The 20,764-nt window shown below is 35.4% G+C and overlaps 3 protein-coding genes across 4 annotated transcripts; all 3 read left to right on the plus strand.

Annotated features, from left to right (window-relative positions):
• The first annotated feature begins 672 nt into the window (after nt 1–672).
• On the plus strand, nt 673–9,612 carry LOC127085619 (alpha-N-acetylglucosaminidase). Of its 2 annotated transcripts, XM_051026129.1 has the most exons (20): nt 673–934; nt 1,707–1,780; nt 2,199–2,410; nt 2,808–2,929; nt 3,251–3,336; nt 4,618–4,712; nt 4,871–4,952; nt 5,205–5,311; nt 5,692–5,722; nt 5,992–6,109; nt 6,405–6,455; nt 7,272–7,381; nt 7,477–7,579; nt 7,783–7,881; nt 8,052–8,162; nt 8,292–8,355; nt 8,431–8,536; nt 8,689–8,926; nt 9,056–9,134; nt 9,222–9,612. In XM_051026129.1, the coding sequence occupies exons 1-20, from the start codon at nt 716–718 to the stop codon at nt 9,455–9,457; spliced, it is 2,343 nt and encodes a 780-aa protein (XP_050882086.1). In that variant the 5' UTR covers nt 673–715; the 3' UTR covers nt 9,458–9,612. The 2 variants fall into 2 exon arrangements, with proteins under 2 accessions (XP_050882086.1, XP_050882085.1); XM_051026128.1 differs by having other exon boundaries at nt 674–934; nt 8,292–8,536.
• Nucleotides 9,613–10,067: 455 nt separating this feature from the next.
• LOC127085621 (uncharacterized) lies at nt 10,068–12,500 on the plus strand. Its single transcript, XM_051026130.1, has 5 exons — nt 10,068–10,457; nt 11,339–11,416; nt 11,736–11,835; nt 11,985–12,127; nt 12,226–12,500. The coding sequence occupies exons 1-5, from the start codon at nt 10,158–10,160 to the stop codon at nt 12,433–12,435; spliced, it is 831 nt and encodes a 276-aa protein (XP_050882087.1). The 5' UTR covers nt 10,068–10,157; the 3' UTR covers nt 12,436–12,500.
• Nucleotides 12,501–12,936: 436 nt separating this feature from the next.
• LOC127085618 (putative disease resistance RPP13-like protein 1) lies at nt 12,937–18,273 on the plus strand. Its single transcript, XM_051026127.1, has 2 exons — nt 12,937–13,741; nt 13,871–18,273. Exon 2 carries the CDS (start codon nt 14,294–14,296, stop codon nt 18,110–18,112), a length of 3,819 nt encoding a protein of 1,272 aa, XP_050882084.1. The 5' UTR covers nt 12,937–13,741; nt 13,871–14,293; the 3' UTR covers nt 18,113–18,273.
• Nucleotides 18,274–20,764: the final 2,491 nt, after the last annotated feature.

The following is a 20,764-nucleotide window of genomic DNA, read 5'->3' on the forward strand; positions in this document are numbered from 1 at the left end:
GGTGTGTTTTGAAAAATTGGAACTTGCTAAAAAGAGTAAAAATACTTTTTTGGGACCGGTTGCAAGCTAAGTACAATGTGATTTCCTTCCCTTCTCGAATAACTTGGAGGATAAACTCGGGTACTGGTCTAAACGGTATAATTTAATTTTTCCACTCTCTGTTGTTAGAGGTTCTCTAGTATTGTTCTCTCTTTTGACATCTTTTTATATTAAGAATTGAATACCCTTGTACTCCTCGTTAATACATTTTGCTTATTAAAAAAAACTAATATATCAAAATCCAAATTCTAATTTCATATTAATATAATTATATCTACAAATTCAAATTCTGACTCTATAATTAATATATATTAAGAAAAATTTATACTCCATTATGGAGAATAATTATCTATCAATCCAAATTTTGATTAAAAAATTTAAACTTCAATTTCTCACTATTCACTCTTCTATTACTATATTATAAGATAATAACAATATTGAACTTTATGCAATATGTAACTCTTTAGAATTTAGATGTCAATAAATTATTGTTTTAAAAGAAAATGATTTGATTATTAGTAACTTTAAAATTGATTTATAAAACAATTTTCTAAAATCTATTCTTTTATTATATTATTATATAATTTATTTATTGAAGATTATAATCCATTAAAAAAATAGTTGGAACTAGATATAGTACAACATTGTTGAGATCACTCTTTTCTTTCTGCAAACTATGTTGAACTTCAACTATCCACTTTTTCAACTTCTCTTTTTCATTCTAACTTTTTCACTTCCAATTGCACTCTCTAAGCATGAAGCCATAGAATCATTGCTTCACCGCTTGGATTCCAAAAGGGCACTTCCATCCGTGCAAGAAGCCGCTGCTAGAGGTGTTCTCAAAAGACTTCTTCCCACCCATTTGTCCAGTTTTCAGTTCAAAATAGTTTCAAAGGTGGTTGATTCTTTTGGATTATGAATTCAATTTTGTGTTTGACTTTGTTTTTTGAATTGATTCTTACTTAGTTTCAGTTTTTTTTAAAATTTTGCTGAATTATACTTTTATAATGCTCTGATACAAACTATGAAGAGACAATCGTTTTTCCCCCATTTGTCACTTCTGTGTTAGTTGTTGACTTGGCCAATTGTGATTAACAGGTTGATTAAGCTCTTATAAAATAAGTGTTTATTATATTAGTACTTATGTATAAGCTATAAATAAGTTTTTTTCTTAAATAAGCTATTATGGAGAGTGTACTTACTAAAAAAATCACAATGATGATCTTGCGATAGTCACTATGCATACTAGTTTTGGTAGAAGCAGTAATGACTATGCTGTCATGTTGTCTTGGCAATGTAATTAGTGTTTATGTGTTTTGTTATTATTATTTTTAGAGTTAAATACATTTTTAGTACTGCAAAATTGGAAAATTTTGATTTTGTAGCTGCAAGAAATTCATCTGTTTTAAGTCCTTAAAACTTACAAAAATTGCGTGGTTTCAGTCCTGTTATCTTGATACGAGTTTGATGAGGAATAAAAACATACTATGTTTACTAAATGTAGGGCTAGAAATGAATAAAGTCTTACATGACCAAAATCAAATTTTGCCATTTTTATTGGGTTAAAAAGTGTATAACACTCATTTTTATCTATTCAGGGATTGCTGATTTTTATCTGTTCCTTTTTTCCTCGATTGAATGTAAAAGTATGATTTCTATATTTTCAGGATGTCTGTGATGGAGAAAGTTGTTTTATGATAAACAATCACGAAGAGACAAGGCATAATGGGCCTGAGATTATGTATGTCAAGTGAAATTTATACTGTATACTGGTTCATATTTGTTATTCCCTTTGGGTTCTTTTTCTTTAAATTGCGAGAATCTTGGGTTTCTTTTGTTTACAGCTTATTTTGATGATTTTTCTCTTTCTTTACGTATATTTCACTTGATTTTAATGTAGAAAATGCTAAGCAGCTTCATGATGACAATACTGTTTGAAAATATTAAATTGAACAAGTACTTTCATGTTCTGTATAATATCATGTATAAGAATATTCTATCATCAAATTGCTTGAAAATATAATTATACAAGGTTCTTGATCGATTGGCTTGTTTTCACTGTCTTTATCCTAAGTTATCGTTCATAGATACAGTCATTTGATCAGTTTTTCTTTCTTTTTTAATATGAATTGACATTGTATTGTTTATACATTTCTCAGTATTAGAGGAACCACTGGTGTTGAGATTGTGTCCGGCCTCCATTGGTATCTTAAGTATTGGTGCGGCGCTCATATTTCATGGGATAAAACAGGTGGCATTCAGACAACTTCGATCCCCAAGCCAGGGTCACTACCCCTTTTGAAAGATGATGGCGTGAAGATTAAACGTCCTGTTCCATGGAACTATTACCAAAATGTTGTGACTTCAAGTTGTGAGTACCAAAATCAGCTTTCTACGGAATAAAACATCTCTCACATTTTTCTGTAGTGCACAACTGTTTTCATACAAACTATAACCTGTTTTCATAAGCTATCCTGGAGAGCTTATGGAAATAAGCTGAAAACAACTTATAGACATGTTATAAGCTGTTTCTATAAGCTTTCCCAAAAAGTCTCACAAGTGCATGTGCAAGTAGATAAGTTCAAATAAGTCAGGTCAGGTCAAAGAAATATGGGATTTACAATTGACGTGCTTTTCACCCACGGGGGTGGGAGTAATGGCAATGGTCGTGTGCTAAATACGAGGCAAAACACATATTTAAGATGAAGCGTATTATTCCATCTGTGAGAGGTGTTATGTAATATCACATTCTTCTCGGTTCTTTGCAGATTCATTTGTTTGGTGGGATTGGGAAAGGTGGGAAAAAGAGGTAGACTGGATGGCACTTCAAGGGGTGAACCTGCCCTTGGCATTCACTGGGCAGGAAGCTATCTGGCAAAAGGTTTTTAAGGTAAGTGCTAGTTAGATGTTTGCAAATGGATGAATAGTTTCACATTTTCATCGAAGCTTCTTTCCTGAATCAGTAATTTGAGATATATTTGTACAGAAAATAGTAGAAATTTTTGTCTTCAGTCTTCACTTCCTCTCAGAACAAAAAAGAAAACTATAGTGTTAGTCTTTGAGAGTACTGAAAAAAATTAGTCAGGTCAACAATATTTTGATGGAATGCCAGGAGTTCTAGGGACACAATGTTGTAATTTATTCTCTTAAAAATCTATATAATAAATTTTTCTCTTGCTATAGTTATTTGACTAGTATCTTTTAACTATAGGATTTTAACATTAGTTCAGAAGATTTGAACAGTTTCTTTGGTGGACCTGCTTTCCTTGCTTGGGCGCGCATGGGAAATTTACACGGGTAGGTAAAAGTAGTAATTTAAACCCTGTCGTTGATATCCATTCTGAATTAAGACATCTTGTGTTTTGTGTTCATTATTCGTTAATTTTTCATATTCAACTACATTTTATATAATGACAAAAAAAGATTATGAGAACTATAGTGCTTAGAGATAAAAGAAGAAGAATAAAGAATTGAAATTGTTTGAGGTGACTTTAATTGTGCCGACCTTTAGTTCCATTCCAGCATTGAATTTTAGTTACAAATGGTATGATGTAAGAAGACGATTCTAAGTGACGGTTGAAATCAGAGACTTCACAACATTTGGTTCAAAGGTCTTTGTCATATGGAGAGAGAATTATGTTCAAAAGGAGCTCTAGGTTATGTTTCAGAGAGGGTCTGAGGTTTCACCGGGAAGTCTGAGCTTAGATGAAGCTTTAATTGTAAACAGGTTGAAGCTCTGAACTCTAGGTCAAGTTTTGAAGAGGAGCAGAGGGTTTCATTTAAAGATCTAACTCTAAGAGCCAGAGTGAAGCTTTGATCTAAATGGCTGTAGGGAGCATAAGAAACACACTCCTAGGCTGTGTTTAGACCTTTTTCCTTTCATTGCCATCACACTTGCTAACTTGTGAGTGAGCTCACGAGTTTGCGTGAGTCTAACTGAGTTAATTTGAGTCTACCCGAGTCTATGCAGAAATGAGTCTGTACGTGCTGACACCTTTTTTCTACCTAGACTTCATGAAATCCGAGTTTGGCATCAAGGATTGTGAACTGTAAAGGATATAGAGTCCTGCACTCCTTGGCATTGCCAATTTTCCTCCCCGATTCCAGACACTAAAATATTGTGAAAAAAAATTAGTGATGCTTTGGCAAATTTACTAATCGACTGCAAACTACAAGTTATATGTGGTGGATTCACATGAATATATGTGATAGAAAATGTACACATCGTAACAAGCCTGACACTGTTTCTCCTAAATTCAGGTTTGAAACTGCTAATGTAAAGAAAAAGTTCAGCTGGTAATTTTTTGCTAAATGTCATTTCTAATCTCTCTATTAAAAGGCTAAAAATGAGTAAGAAAACCACAAAAAATTACTAAACAATTTGATGCCTAAACTTCAGAGATTGGGATCAGAATCCAACGAGTAAAAACAGTTTCCATTATCCATCTTTGTATAATATAGCATGTGTCTGGATAATATGCAATTCTTTTAATCTTGCATTCGATGGTTGTTTTGAATAAAATGTAGCTGTTATCTTTTCAGGTGCTTTGGTTTCTAATGTGATCTATCTTTTCACAGATGGGGAGGGCCTTTATCTCAAAACTGGTTAGATCAACAATTGGTCTTACAGAAACAGATAATCTCTCGAATGCTGGAGCTAGGGATGACTCCAGGTATACTCATGCCATAAGACATGCAAATTTGTTTTATGAATTTCCTTGTTTGGCATCCATATTTACAGAGGGCAAAATGGTTTATAGTCTCAAATTCTATGATACATTTTTCTGAATTTAATGCTCTGATTTATCAATTATTTTTTTTTATGTTCTAGTGTTACCATCCTTCTCTGGAAATGTTCCGGCTGCATTGAGGAAGATATTTCCTTCTGCAAAAATAACCAGACTTGGTGACTGGTATTTCACTTCTCTTTTTGTAAGATTGTTCATTTCTCATGTAACTCATGTTTCGGTGTTAGTTTCTTTAGTATCCAGTTGCATGAGTTTGTATTCCTAGCACCGAAACATGTCTATAATGCTATTTTCAGTAATTGGCATGTTTTGAATTTATCGCTCATGTTCCAGCTTATACATTTTTTCCTTCCAATTATAGAGGTTTATCATTCCATGAATTTATCTATGAAACTGTTTCCTTAATATTGCTGCCAGGAACACCGTTGATGCTGATCCTCGCTGGTGCTGCACGTACCTTCTTGATCCCTCCGATCCTCGATTTGTTGAAATTGGGGAGGCGTTTATCCGCAAACAAATTAAAGGTGTGCCTAGTTTCACTCTTTTTCCTTTCTTTCTTGTGGACATCTTTTTCTTTGATTAATAAGGCTCCAATTTGTGTTACCTTTGAATGTGAAAGAACTTGACTAGTCTGTTGGGGCCAAGTCACTTTTTTCTTTGATTAGTAAGGCTCCAATTTTCAAAGGGGAAACCAAACATGTAAAAAAGTGAATTCTTGCTTTAAGTTCCTTTTATGTAATGCAGTATATACACCTTCATTTTTTTTCTCAAATCTATGAAACTCAACCATTATGCATTCCTAATAGGACAAAACTTCTAGTATTCGAGGATATTGGCCCAAATATTTTGTTTTCTTCCTTGTATTATCCATCTTAATTTTGACATATTTCCTTAAATTTTACAGAATATGGGGATGTAACAGACATATACAACTGGTAGATTCACTTGTCCTCAATACTTAATATTATTATTTTCTTAGACAATTTGGTCGCAAGTTGATTTTCTACCATATCTATTTGTCGTATTTCTTTTGATTGGCATTTCATCTTATATAATGTACAAGTTCATAAATCAAACTTGGCATGTTCTCTTGTTTATCAACTTTATAGGCCTCAACCACACAGTTTTTTTAACTGGACTGAAGTGAGTTTTTATTCTTGATTACTCTTGGTTGCTAAGATACATATTATATTGTTTACTGCAGTGACACCTTTAACGAAAACTCCCCGCCTACCAGTGATCCGGACTATATATCAACTCTTGGAGCTGCAGTATATCAAGGCATTACCAAGGGTGACAAAGATGCCGTGTGGTTAATGCAAGTATGCTTCAATTGATTCTTGATCTTTCTATTTCCTGTTTTAATTCCTTACATATCACTTATCCTAAATACATAACTCTTTTTTATAAACATTTCAATTTTGGAAGCAATTCTATTGTCCAATAAAGTCAGATGTTTCTTTTACTCTTAATCTTTTTACTTCTGCTGTGTGTGTTTTTCTTATCGGTTTGTGTTATCGAAGAGTTACAATTATCCTCTTTCCCATTTCTATTCATGAATATTTTGGTTTCATTTGTATAATGATGTTTAGCTGACGAATATTTATGACTTTGCAGGGCTGGCTATTCTACTCTGATTCATCATTCTGGAAGCCACCTCAAATGAAAGTATGAAATTCACCTTACTAGATATCTTCTATCTTCTTCAATATTTGTGTGCGCGTATGTGTTTTTGTCTTGGTTTTGGTTTAGCACACATGCCAATACAACAAAACATTTTCCCACTAGATTGGGTCACTATTTGGATCAAATGACACCATGATATTATGTTATGAACTATGCCTATAGATAAGCCATTTAATTGTACATCTTTTTTGATGGTTTGATCCAAGGTTCTAAATTGCAAGTTAATTCGCACTGTTGGAGTCGATCTTACGAGTTTACATGCCTTTATTTTCCATCTTCTCTATTTGTTGTCTTTGTTTCAGACACCGAGTTCTACTTCTCTATTTTTGCTTCTCGTTCTCGTGTGACAAGGGCTAAGGGAATGGGATGCAGTTAGCCATTGAGGCGTGGACTGTAGGTTGGGTAGAGAGTGTCGGATGTTGTTTAGGATTTGTGAATGAATGGCTGTGAATTTTACGTTACGCGAGGAGGATGCAGAAAAATGAAATTAAATTTACTGATGATTTTTTTGTTAAAAATGTACTTTTTAAATATATTACATCATTATTATTTTCAATTTTAGTTGTAATTTAATGAATGTTGTTTTTCTATTTTTTTTACTATTGTATTTATATTTTTTTGTAAGATCTTGCTTTTTGTGCTACGGTGTCACGATCCTACATTGAAATATATGTTTTTCCTCCATCAAGGACTCTATAATTCTCAAATATCTCTCTCCTCCTCCTCGTCTCTGGTTCATTAGCTAGCACCAAGAATTACAGAATGATTTTTTTTTACTATGTCTGATACTATTTGCAGGCACTTTTACAATCTGTTCCAGTTGGGAAAATGATCGTTCTTGATCTATTTGCTGAAGTAAAACCAATATGGAAAACTTCCTCTCAGTTTTATGGTACTCCTTATATATGGTAATTTTCTCTTTGATAGCTCATGTTATTTGAAGAATGAAGATATATGATGTTCTAAACAACAATCATGCTTTCTCGATCTTACTTTGCTCCAGGTGCATGCTACATAATTTTGGTGGTAATCTTGAAATGTACGGTGTTTTGGATGCAATTGGTTCAGGGCCTGTTGATGCTCGTGTCAGTTCAAACTCGACAATGGTACAACTATTGTTTACATCGACAATTTTCAAGTTCTTATATGTTAGAAACTTGAAAGACTTGAGCAATGCATATCGATTCTTCATTTTGTTGGCATAATACTTTTTCAGAATTATGATTGCAAATTTTTTAGCTGTTGCGTTTCCTGATATATTGCAGCTAAATTCTGATTTTTAAACTTGTCTTACTAATGTTCTATGCAGGTAGGTGTTGGTATGTGCATGGAAGGGATAGAGCACAATCCTATTGTTTTCGAGCTAATGTCTGAAATGGCATTTCGTGATGAGAAAGTTAAAATTAATGTAATGTTGTTATATGCTATTATGCTCTCTTCAAGTACATACTTTGAAATTTGTATTTACTAGTTTTTTTTCGCATTCTAATCCGTGGAAACTATTTGGCCGGCAATGAATCACATAAGCTTATAAGGTCTTTTCTTATGTGAAGAATCATAAATTTATTTTTCTTGCAGGAATGGCTCAAGAGTTATTCCCATAGACGATATGGTAAAGCAATTCATCAAGTCGATGCTGCATGGGAGATCCTTTATCATACAATATACAACTGTACTGACGGAATTGCTGTATGTATTTTATGCGCTTATTTCTGTTTAAGATTACTTCATCATCTTTCTGGTGGTTTAGTATATTTTATGTCCACACCATCATCTGACTTTGTTACTGATTCCGACCAACACATAAATTTATGGCAGGATCATAACCATGATTATATTGCAATGCTTCCTGACTGGGATCCATCCACAAACAATAAATCTGGTATGTTAAACCATCAAAAGAAAATTTACTTCATGCCCCCTGGAAATAGACGATACTTATTCCAGCAAACACCAGCTGGTATGCCACAGGCTCATTTGTGGTATCCTCCCGAAGACGTGATCAAAGCATTACAACTATTCCTAGCCGGTGGAAAGAATCTCACAGGAAGTCTCACATATAGGTAATCTATTCGGCTTAGCATATGCTACTCGCTCCGTCTCACAACAACTGACCTATTTGCGAAAATGAGTATCACTTTTGCATGAAGCTGCAGAAATGGTGCACACATAACGTGAACGTGTGATAATAATAACACTGTTATCTTTTTAACAGGTATGACCTTGTTGATTTGACACGACAAGTATTATCGAAATTTGCAAACCAAATATACATCAAGGCAGTTACATCGTTTCAGATAAAGAATATTGATGCTTTGCAGTTGAACAGCCATAAGTTTCTTCAACTGATAAAAGATATTGATTTATTGCTTGCTTCTGATGATAACTTCCTTCTTGGAACATGGCTCGAGAGTGCCAAGAAACTCGCAGTAAATCCAAGTGAGTTGAAGCAGGTGAGGACATATTGTTTTCGCAAATACTTGAAACTGATGCATTTTTCGTCCAATAAAGTAGTTCTCATTTTGTTATTGTTTAGACAACTTTCGAGTAAATAAATTGTACGGTTTACCGTTTCTCTTCAGTATGAATGGAATGCTAGGACACAAGTGACTATGTGGTTTGACACAAATGAAACTACTCAGAGCAAGCTCCACGATTACGGTAAAACACATCATGAAACTTTGTGATGCTTAATTTCATTCTTAATTTTGGTTTTGATGATTTTGTTTCCGCGTGGTTTCTGATTAGCTAACAAATTTTGGAGCGGGATTCTGGAAAACTACTATCTCCCACGAGCTTCAACCTATTTTAGTCATTTATCAGAAAGCTTAAGACACAACGAGAAGTTCAAGTTGATCGATTGGCGAAAACAATGGATTCCAATGTCGAACAAATGGCAAGAAGGTAATGAGCTATATCCAGTTAAGGCCAAAGGAGATGCTCTAGCAATTTCGCAATCTCTCTATGAAAAGTATTTTTCATAAAAATCACAACGAAGATGCAAAAGTAATAACAAGTCCATCATTTCAAATAGCAGTGTTAAGCACTGGTTGTTGTTGTGTTCATGTAATATTCACAATTATGCTGCTAATACTTGGTTGTGACAATGACATTATCTCAGTGATTGGAATTTCTGTCATATTTTTTTCAATTTCGACTAAATTATGCACCTGCATTTCTTGAAATTGAAAAATAATAGATGGTTGTGACGATGAGGCGGTATAAAAATACATTACTTATAATTATTGATGTGACCAAAAATCGAAAATAAAATAATAAAAATACAATACTGCACACGAAACTGTATAGAAATACGGTTTCGGACTAAATTTTTAATAAACCAAATAATTTTTTTTGAAGACCAGTTTTTTTTTTCATTAAAAGTTTGAAGTGCACTAAAATACAAATAAAATTCCCATAAAAAGTACAAATATGCTTACTAATCAAAAGATACATTGAATATGTAGAAAAAGTAATGTATTTGCACATGTTTGAAAAATAAAAATATCTAAGAAACCAAAAGCAAGTAAATAACATAGACATTTTCATGCCACTACCTCACAAAGACAAAAATGATTTGTCTCCATTAGTCACAATTTGTGTGGATAGTATCATATTAGAAATCATATTACCATATTTCAATGATCTTTTCCCAAGGAAAAAAAACATAGTAACACAAATTCAATGGCTCTTTCTTGTTACACCTTCATCACTCCTTCTATACCCTCTCTTTCTCTACACAATCATCATTCATCAAAGCTTCCCCTTAGAGTTTCTTATATAAATGCTTCCTTAAACTCTTCTGATTCAAAGGCACCATCATCATCATCATCATCTTCTTCTTCTTCACCACAAAGTGTGCCATCTTCAACCCCTTATGTTGAGTCTAGGCCACATGAGCCTGCCTTTAACTATGCCTTTGCTAACACTAATGGCAACCCACTTTTTAGGATGCTTCAAAATACAGAATCTTCCATTGAAAGGGTATTTTGATCATTTTTCGTTTGTTATTGTTCTTGTTATTTTGATCTAGTTACATTAATATTTGTTACTTTTGAAATTAGTTATAATATCATGGACTATATTCATATGGTCTACATATTATAGGAACAAGAATCAACATATTTTAGGGACTATTTGAAAACAATGATGACCAATAGTAAACATTCCTAGGTTTTAGGGACTAAAATCAAATAAAACTTTTTGCAGGGACTAAAGGCAAAGACTTGGGTATTTACATAAAGAAAAAAGATATTTAAAACACATTTATACTTGAATGTAAGTTAATGTTTACTTTAGTTTATTCATGGTGAAGAATAGCTCTTGCATACCTTTAAATTCTGGTCATTGCGGTTGCTGTGATGTACATGGTAGCCGTCGCGGCGTGAAATTTGATTGACAGGTGTTTTAAAGACACGGTTGAAAAACACTTAATGTTAAGATTTTTTATCATATGAGAAGTAAATTAAGTTGAGATTTTGAAATTTTAAGTTTTGATGAAAAAACTTCAAGAAACACGAGCGAAATTGTCAGATAGAGTTCCTAATGCAGTCAAACGTGTGATTTTAAATCACATTGTAATTGCGGTCTAATGCGGTTGGAGAGACTACCGTATCAGCAATATTGCGGCCGCACAATTTAAAAGCATGCCTGTGATTGTCATGATATTCAAATTTAAAATAGACTTATTGCTGATGCCAATTGAGATGACAGTGATCAAAGTATTTCGCAATATGAGAAATTCTCATGCTTTTATTTTATGATATGAAATCAAAATTCTCATGCTTTTATTCTGAACAAAGTGATATATTACTAGTATGTATTACCTTTTCTGATTAAAATCTTCTTGGTTTTGTGTTGATCAGGTGATTTTCGACTTCCGTTTTCTGGCACTCTTTGCTGTTGCAGGCTCCTTGGCTGGCTCACTCCTCTGCTTTCTAAATGTATATTTTCTTAACACCTTTAGTAAAAGATCAACAAGATGCTAAAAAAATATTTGTCCGTAGAAAAATCAAGGGTTTGTTTGGATTAGGTCATTGTCTACCTGCATAAGTACTTGCGAAACTGTTTGAAACAGGTTATGGAAACAGCCTATGACACATCTATGCGCTGTTTTCATCTTATTTCGATAACCTCTTCAAGATAGCTTATAACAACAACTTATAGCTTATATGAAAATTGTTTGGTTTTGTTTTAGTTTTCGTGATAATGTCGGGTAAAATTTAACACGAATTAAGTTTCATATATTTGACTGTGTATTAGGGTTGTGTTTATATTGTTGGTGCATACAAAGTGTATTGGACAAGCTGTGTCAAAGGAGTTCACACCGGAAAGATGGTTCTGCTTCTGGTCGAAGCAATTGGTAATTTATGATACTTCATACATACTCTAGTTTTTTTCAATGTTAGCCTTTACTTAAGTTTTTGTCGAAATTTCTTATACGACTTGGTTTACTACTTTCATTCGTCTTTTTTTTCCTGCTAATAAAATGGATGAATCTTGTTGCTGCAGATGTTTATCTTGCTGGTACTGTTATGTTGATTTTCGGTATGGGCTTATATGGGCTGTTCATCAGCAACACGCCTCCTGATGTGCCACCTTCTGTCGACCGTGCCCTCAAAGGATCTTCTCTCTTTGGAATGTTTGCTTTGAAGGTAATCATAAATCCTACAATTTTGTAGCCGAGGATGGTTGCGATTATCTTAACTGTTGAATCATCGTAACCAACATGTATATATTGTCGTCTTTTCAGGAGAGACCTAAATGGATGAAAATAAGCTCACTTGACGAATTGAAAACGAAAGTAGGGCATGTTATTGTAATGATTCTTCTTGTAAAAATGTTTGAGAGGAGCAAAATGGTTGTAATTGCAACAGGTTTAGACTTGCTTAGTTACTCAGTATGTATTTTCTTGTCATCAGCATCTTTGTATATTCTTCATAATCTACATAAGCAAGATTAGAATGTAGTAGGTATTGTAATATTCTGAATTCATATATATGTTAATGGAGAATCATATGCTCTTAATCTCTTTTAAAGTTCAGCTATAAAATACAACTTCCTTACTTGCTGAATCGCTTTAACAAAATCAAAACAAGATGGCTGCAGCTGCAACTATGATAGGAGGTGCTTTTCTCTCTGCAACGGTTCAAACCTTACTTGAGAAACTTGCCTCAATAGAGTTTTTTGATTACATCCGAAACACCAAACTGGATGTCTCCCTCTTGAGAAAGTTACAAACAACCCTGCTCACTCTCCAGGCTGTGTTGGATGATGCAGAAGAGAGGCAGATCAACAATCTTGCTGTCAAAAAATGGCTAGATGACTTGAAAGATGTTGTCTTAGATGCTGAGGATTTGGTCAATCAAATAAGTTATGATTCACTTTGTTGTGGATGGCCGAGGGCTTCCTTGATTGTTCTCAAGGGGGTAAATTGGCGGAGAAACTAGGTGATGACTGCTTTACTGAATTTTTGTCTAGATCCTTAATTCAACAATCAAACGATGGTGCTCGTGGAAAATTGTTTTTCATGCATGACCTTATCAACGACTTAGCCACAACGGTATCTGGAAAAATTTGTTGTCGGTCTGAATGTGGTGATATCTCTGAAAATGTTTGTCATTTATCATATATTCAAGACAAGTATGATATTTTCTCGAAGTTTAGGCCTTTCTACAATTTTAAATGCTTGCGAAGCTTCCTACCCATTACTTCATGGAGGTCAGATAATTACTTATCCATCAAGGCGGTTGATGATCTGCTACCATTATTCAAAAGGTTGCGTGTGTTGTCTCTATCAAAGTATGTAAACATCACCAAGCTACCGGATTCAATCAGCAATTTGGTGCAATTGCGTTATCTAGATTTATCCTTCACTAAAATCAAAAGTTTGCCTGATACAGGATGTAACCTTTACAATTTGCTGACCTTGATTTTATTAGATTGTGTGTGTCTCACTGAATTGCCACTCCACATGGAAACCTTAATCAGTTTACGTCACCTTGATATAAGTGGGACTGACATAAAAGAGTTGCCTATGGAAATTGACAGACTAGAAAACCTCCAAACTTCGTCATTGTGAAAGACTTGAGTCATTACCAGAAAGCAGCCTCCCTACCTCTCTTAAGCAACTGACTATCAGAGATTGCCCATTGTTAGAAGAAAGGTATAAAAGGAAGGAAAATTGGTCCAAAATTGCTTACATTCCTTTCATCAAAATAAATGACCAAGTCACAATATGATGACAAGCTGCCTTCCTGTTGTTTCAGGTATGATTTTCTCTTTCATACTTGTTTATTTATGTATAACTGGGAAATTCAACTGTGGTACTTAATTTTATTAATTGAATTGTCACCAACAATATTGAAAAGGAAAGTCATTTTTCGTATTCTTTTCAGGAGAGGCCTGATAAGTGGATGAAAAACAGACAGTTTGATGAATTGAAGATAAAAGGGGTGCCGTGCATGCTATTGTTGTGGTTCTTCTTGTAAACTTGTATCAAATTCATTGCAATTTCGTATTATCAATACAAGTCTTGATGATTATATTATTATTTAATTTACTTATTCATCAAGCAACATAAGAATGTAAAAAAGAACAGTTTAATTTAGTTAGTCAAACAAAAAAAGTTTAATACAGACTTGGGTTTTTTGTTTTAGGACTCAAACAAAGACTTAGTATAGAAGTATTAAAATGACAATTGACTTTTGACTTTGGAAGTTATTGAATATTTCAATTTGCACTGCCAACCATCCAAAAACAGAAGTATTGTCCATTCATTCATATTGCAGTTACTATTATCCTTCAATCTTCATAGCAATATGGCTGCAACTGTGGTAGGAGGCGCATTTCTCTCGGCTACGATTCAAATCATAGCAGAAAGGCTTACCTCATCGGAGTTTCGTGTTTTCATCAGAAACGCAAAGTTCAATTACTCGCTACTGGAAGAGTTGAAAACAACACTATCAGCTCTTCAAGCTGTGCTGGTTGATGCAGAACAGAAGCAGTTCAAGGATCTTCATGTTAAACAATGGCTTGAAGACTTGAAAGATGCAATATTTGATGCTGAAGATTTGCTCAACTTAATCAGCTACGATGCCATACGATGCAAGGTGGAGAACACACCCGTTGATCAGCCGAAGTACTTGCCTTCCAAATCTATAAATATCAATTCCAAGATGGAGAAGATGTGTAAAAGGTTGCAAACTTTTGTCCAGCTGAAAAACATCCTTGGCTTGCAGAGAAGTGTAAGTGGTAGAGATTCTTACAGAACTCCTTCATGTTCAGTGGTAAATGAATCCGTCGTGGTGGGTAGGAATGATGATAAAAATACACTCATCAATATGCTGGTATCAGACTGTGGCACCAGCAGAAATAATAACTTAGGTGTTGTTGCAGTTTTGGGTATGGGAGGTGTCGGCAAAACTACTCTTGCGCAACTTGTTTACAATGACGAAAAAGTTCAACAGCATTTTGATTTCAAAGCATGGGTTTGTGTATCCGAGAACTTCGATGCTGTGAGAGTAACCAAGACCCTCCTTGAATCTGTTGTTAGAAATACAACATCTGCTGCTTCAAAGGTCTGGGAAAGTGATAATCTTGATATCCTTCGAGTTGAATTAAAGAAAAACTTGAGGGAGAAAAGATTTTTGTTTGTGTTCGACGATCTATGGAATGAAAATTACAATGATTGGGATGAGCTGGTAAGTCCCCTCATTGATGGAAAACCTGGAAGTTCGGTGATTATAACTACACGCCAACAAAAAGTTGCAGCGATGGCACACACATTTCCAATTCATAAATTAGACCCTCTGTCACAAGAAGAATGTTGGTCTTTACTATCAAAGCATGCATTGGGAAGTGATGAATTTCACGATAGTAAAAACACAGCCCTTGAAGAACTTGGCAGGAAGATTGCACGAAAGTGTGGCGGATTGCCAATAGCTGCTAAAACACTAGGAGGTCTTCTACGTTCGAGGGTAGACAAAAGGGAGTGGACTGCAATTTTGAACAGCAATGTATGGAATTTACCAAATGATAATATTATGCCTGCTTTGCATTTGAGTTATCATTATCTTCCGTCTCATTTGAAAAGATGTTTTGCATATTGTTCAATTTTTCCAAAGGACTATCCACTTGATAGGAAGAAATTGGTTTTGTTGTGGATGGCAGAAGGCTTCCTTGATTGTTCTCAAGGGGGGAAATCGGCGGAGGAATTAGGTGATGATTGCTTTGATGAATTGTTATCCAGATCGCTAATTCAACAATCAAATGATGATGCTCGTGGAAAAATGTTTTTCATGCATGAACTTCTCAACGATTTAGCTACAGTCGTATCTGGAAAAAGTTGTTCAAGGTTTGAAAGTGGTGACATCTCTGAAAAGGTTCGTTATTTGTCATATAATCAAGAAGGGTATGATACTCTCACAAAGTTCCCTATCCATTTCAAATGCTTGAGAAGCTTCTTACCCATCTACTATTGGAGGTTACACATTTACTTATCCATGAAGGTGGTTGATGATTTGCTACCAACACTCAAGTGGTTGCGTGTGTTATCTCTATCAGAGTATACAAACATCACCAAACTACCCGATTCTGTTGGCAATTTGAAGCAATTGCGGTATCTAGACCTCTCCTACACTAAGATACAAAGCTTGCCAGATACAGTATGTAAACTTTACAATTTACAAAGCTTGATTTTATTAGGTTGCATGTGTCTCACTGAATTGCCAATTCATGTGGGAAATTTAATCAGTTTACGTCATCTCGATATAAGTGGTACCGATATAAAGGAATTGCCAATAGAAATTTGTGGACTAGAAAACCTTCAAACTTTAACTGTTTTTATAGTGGGGAAGCGACGTATAGGGTTATCTATCAAAGAGCTTAAGAACTTCCCTCATCTACAAGGAAAACTTACAATTAAGAACCTGCATAATGTCATCGATGCCAAGGAGGCACATGATGCCAACTTGAAAAACAAAGAGAAAATTGAAGACTTAGAACTTCTCTGGGGAAAACATAGTGAAGACTCGCTAAAAGTGAAAATGATGCTTGATATGTTGCAACCATCAACGAACCTGAAGAGCCTTAAAATTGATTTGTATGGTGGGACAAGCTTTCCAAGTTGGTTGGGAGATTCTTCTTTTTCTAACATGGTGTCCCTTTGCATAAGTAACTGTGAATATTGTGTGACGCTTCCACCGTTGGGGCAGCTAGCTTCTCTCAAGGACCTAGAGATATATGGTATGAAGATGTTGGAGACAATTGGCCAAGAGTTCTACTATGTCCAGGCAGGAGAAGGTTCCATTTCTTCCTTCCAACCATTTCCATCCCTCGAGCTTATGAAATTTCACGACATGCCAAATTGGAAGGAATGGCTTTCTTTTGAAGGAAGCAATTTTGCTTTTCCACGTCTTAAAACTCTCGAGTTACATAAATGTCCCGAGCTTAGGCGACATTTTCCTAGTCACCTTTATTCCATAGAAGAAATTGAAATAGAAGGTTGCGGTCATCTATTGGAAACACTACCTACTATGCATTGGCTTCTGTCAATTAAAGAAATAAAAATTAGGGGAGATTTAGATTTTGAGGGGTTTAGTGAAAGAATCCAATGGCCGTTGCTTGAAAGTGATTCTCCGTGCTTGCTGCAGAGTGTTGCGATTGACAGTTGTTTGACGCTATCGTCTCTGCCAAAGATGATTATGAGCAGCAGCTGTCTTCAATACTTGCATCTCTATCAAATTCCGTCTCTCATTTCATTTCCGACAGATGGTCTACCTACGTCACTGCAGTCAATTAGTATTCACTATTGCCCGAATTTAGCATTCATGCCTACTGAAACATGGAGCAATTACACGTCACTTATGAGTTTGACAATATTGAGTAGCTGCGACGCACTTACATCCTTTCAACTTGATGGTTTCCCTGCGCTCCAAATGCTTCACGTTGGTTATTGTAGGAGTCTGGATTCAATTTCTATTTCAGAAAATCCTTCATGTCATCCAACAAGACTCCAATCACTTGAAATCAGATCGCACGATTCAATTGGATTGTTTCAAGTCAAGCTTAAGATGGACATTCTCACTGCTCTTGAACATTTGGTTTTGGAATGTGGAGAGTTGTCCTTTCATGAAGGAGTTCGTCTACCTCCCAGTCTGCAATCAATTGATATTCAGTTCTTAAAAACAACTCCGTCTGTAACGGAATGGAGTCTTGAAAGCCTCGCTGCTCTTTCAAGTTTGAGTATTGGAGGCTGCGATGATATTGTTAACACCTTGTTAAAGGAGCCGTTGCTACCCATCTCCGTTGTGTCTCTGACTATCAGATATCTCTATAAAATGACATCCTTTCAAGGAAACGGGCTTCAGCACCTCTCCTCTCTCGAAAATCTCCACTTTCGTAACTGTCAACAGCTCGAGTCATTTCCGGAAAACTACCTCCCTTCCTCGCTGAAATCGCTTCAATTTTGGTTTTGTCCAAGACTTGAGTCGTTACCAGAAGAAAGCCTCCCCGATTCTCTCAAGCTGCTGGTCATTTCGAGATGCCCTGCATTAGAAGAAAGGTATAATAGGAAGGAACATTGGTCGAAAATTGCTCACATCCCTGTCATAGAAATAGATGGACATGTGACAATATGAAGGTTGTATGTTTCATAGCCGATAAATAAACAACTAACCAAACATTCATAATCAATAGCCTTCTTATAAAATCTTCTTATGTATCTTTTTATACTACTAACCTTTTGTTTCTTGTCCGCCTTTAATTTTTCAGCTAGTATCGAAGCATGAAGTTCTAACTAGTTCATCTCCCTGTCAATTGTGAAAATTTCCTCCTTCACAAATACCATTCTATCGTTTATAATTTTCGTTCGTTGAAGAGCAATATGTTGATTTTGTATTGTGATAGAGTACATCATTTTAAATACTACTTTAGTCGTTAGCAACGTTTGCATCTTATCCATATCATTCAAAGGAAGGTCGTGTTGCTCTTTGAAGGTCGTGTTGCTTCATCATAAGTCATTTATCCATAGGGCCACCTAACGGATCAGGCTATGAAAAGGTATCACCCATGCAACAACAATAAAAAAAAAGAATGGAGAAAAAAATAAAGTAAAGAACGATAAAGGAGACAAGAATTGATTAAATTATGTCGAGTTTCTCTTTGCCCTCAAATAATTTCTTATTCACTTTACAACTGCAAAATACTGTGTATACAATGTTATGAATGCTCTATTCACTTCATTACAAGAATAAAAGTTACTCCCTCTATTTATAGATTTAAGTTAATTTGGACCTCAAACCAAAGTCCAAAACTATAAAAGCCTAAAATAGCTAACACTACTAAACTAGGTCTAAGTCAAAATTATGTGTGAAGCAACATGCTTCGATACTTCGACACACTAACACAACTCAATACACTAGGTGATTCGACACTTCCTTGCTTCTGTCGAGCAACCTGCTTCGACACAAGGAATTACAATTCAACACACCACCTAATTCATTGTGTCTAAGCTATTTACATTCATCATAGCTCTTAGTCTTCTGAACACTTCGACCTGCACTCCTTTCGTCACGATGTCTGCAATCTGATTCTCAGTTCTGTAGTGTTCCACATTCATCTTCCCATCTGCTACCTGCTCTCGAAGATAATGGAATCTCATCTCGATGTGCTTGATTCGACCATGTGTTATCGGATTCTTCGCCAGATTGATAGCAACATGCTGTCGATCTTCATGGTAATTGCTCCATGACTCTTCGCTGTTATCTCTTCGATCAGATTCACCATCCACATTGCTTGACATGCACAAAGAGAAACAACTATGTATTCTGCTTCGCACAACGATAATGCCACTACTGACTCTTTTCTCGAACTCCAAGCAACTGGTGTACCACCTAGCATAAACACATAGCCAGCTATGGATTTTCGATCTTCATTGCATTCTTTTCCTTCATCCGCTGAAGGAAACAAAATGCCATAGTTGAGAGTTCCTTTCAGATACCTTAATATCCTCTTTGTCGCTGCTAGATGTGATACCTTTGGCTTCTACATGAAACTACTCACCATGCCTACACTATATGCTAAGTTAGACCTTGTGTGACAAAGGTATCGAAGTGATCCAATAAGTCTTATATATTGGGTTGGGTCGACATCATCTTCATCTGAATCTTTTGACAATTGTAATCTAGGCTCAATTGGAGTCGAAGTTGGGTTGCAATCTTGCATCTCAAATCTCTTGAGTATTTCGCCTGCATACCTTCTTTGGTGCATCATCAAACCTCTACCACTCTTGTAGAATTAGATGCCAATGAAGTATGAAATGTCACCCAGATCTGACATTTCGAATTCCTTGTTGAGATCACCTTTGAAGTCTTCGATCTCCTTCTTGCAGCTACCTGTTATCAACAAGTCATCGACATAAATACATAGTATAAGAAATTCACTCTTGCTTCTTCTTACATATACTCCATGTTCAGATTTGCACTTCACAAATTCCTTATCCCTTAGAAAACCATCTATCTTCTTATTCTAAGCTCTTGGAGCTTGTTTAAATCCGTACGGGGTTTTACGCAACCTGTACACGTTTCTTTCTTCGCCTTGTTTTACAAACCCAACTGGTTGTACAACATAAACTTCTTCTTCTAAGGGGTCATTCCAGAATTCACATTTCACATCCATCTAACACATATTCCAGTTGTTTATATTTGATAGACCAATAACCAACCTGATTGTTTCGATCCTAGAACCAGGTACAAAAACTTCATCGAAGTCGATTCCTTCTTTCTGAAGAAATCCTTTCGCCATAAGTCTCGCCTTGTGTTGAGTCACTTCTCCTTTGGGATTCAACTTCACCTTGTATGCCCACTTCACATTGATTGCCTTCTTGTCTTGGGGCAATTCGACAAGTGACCAAGTGTTGTTGACTTCGATTGACTTCAGTTCTTTGTTCATTGCTTTCATCCACTTCGAATCTTTCAATGCCTCAACTGTATTGACAGGTTCCACATCTGCGTAGAAAGCATAATGTACCAGCTCACCTTCTTCATTGACCACATCATTTGATGTAATCTCACATTCTTTCAACCTTGCAAGCATGTGTCTTGTTCTTGAAGGTATGCTTGGTCCTGCTTCACCTCTGAATTCTTCCTGTCGAACTTCTCTTTCGACTTCACTAGCTGGTTCATCATAAAAGATTCTCACTGAATCTTTCTTGACATTCTCAGTCCAATCCCACACCTTAAGCTCATCTATGATCACCTCCCTACTGATCACCACTTGCTTATTCACTAGGT

Source organism: Lathyrus oleraceus, chromosome 5 (assembly GCF_024323335.1).
Source record: "Lathyrus oleraceus cultivar Zhongwan6 chromosome 5, CAAS_Psat_ZW6_1.0, whole genome shotgun sequence".
NCBI lineage: Eukaryota > Viridiplantae > Streptophyta > Magnoliopsida > Fabales > Fabaceae > Lathyrus > Lathyrus oleraceus.

Bases quoted from the DNA above. Each gene is read 5' to 3' on its own strand.
- LOC127085619 (XM_051026128.1), top strand. From the start codon at position 716: ATGTTGAACTTCAACTATCCACTTTTTCAACTTCTCTTTTTCATTCTA. The intron at 5,723-5,991 runs GTAGATTCACTT...TGTTTACTGCAG, and splicing joins GTAACAGACATATACAACTG to TGACACCTTTAACGAAAACT. The intron at 9,135-9,221 runs GTAAAACACATC...GTTTCTGATTAG, and splicing joins GAGCAAGCTCCACGATTACG to CTAACAAATTTTGGAGCGGG.
- LOC127085618 (XM_051026127.1), top strand. From the start codon at position 14,294: ATGGCTGCAACTGTGGTAGGAGGCGCATTTCTCTCGGCTACGATTCAA.
- LOC127085621 (XM_051026130.1), top strand. From the start codon at position 10,158: ATGGCTCTTTCTTGTTACACCTTCATCACTCCTTCTATACCCTCTCTT. The intron at 10,458-11,338 runs GTATTTTGATCA...TGTGTTGATCAG, and splicing joins CAGAATCTTCCATTGAAAGG to GTGATTTTCGACTTCCGTTT. The intron at 11,836-11,984 runs GTAATTTATGAT...TTGTTGCTGCAG, and splicing joins GCTTCTGGTCGAAGCAATTG to ATGTTTATCTTGCTGGTACT.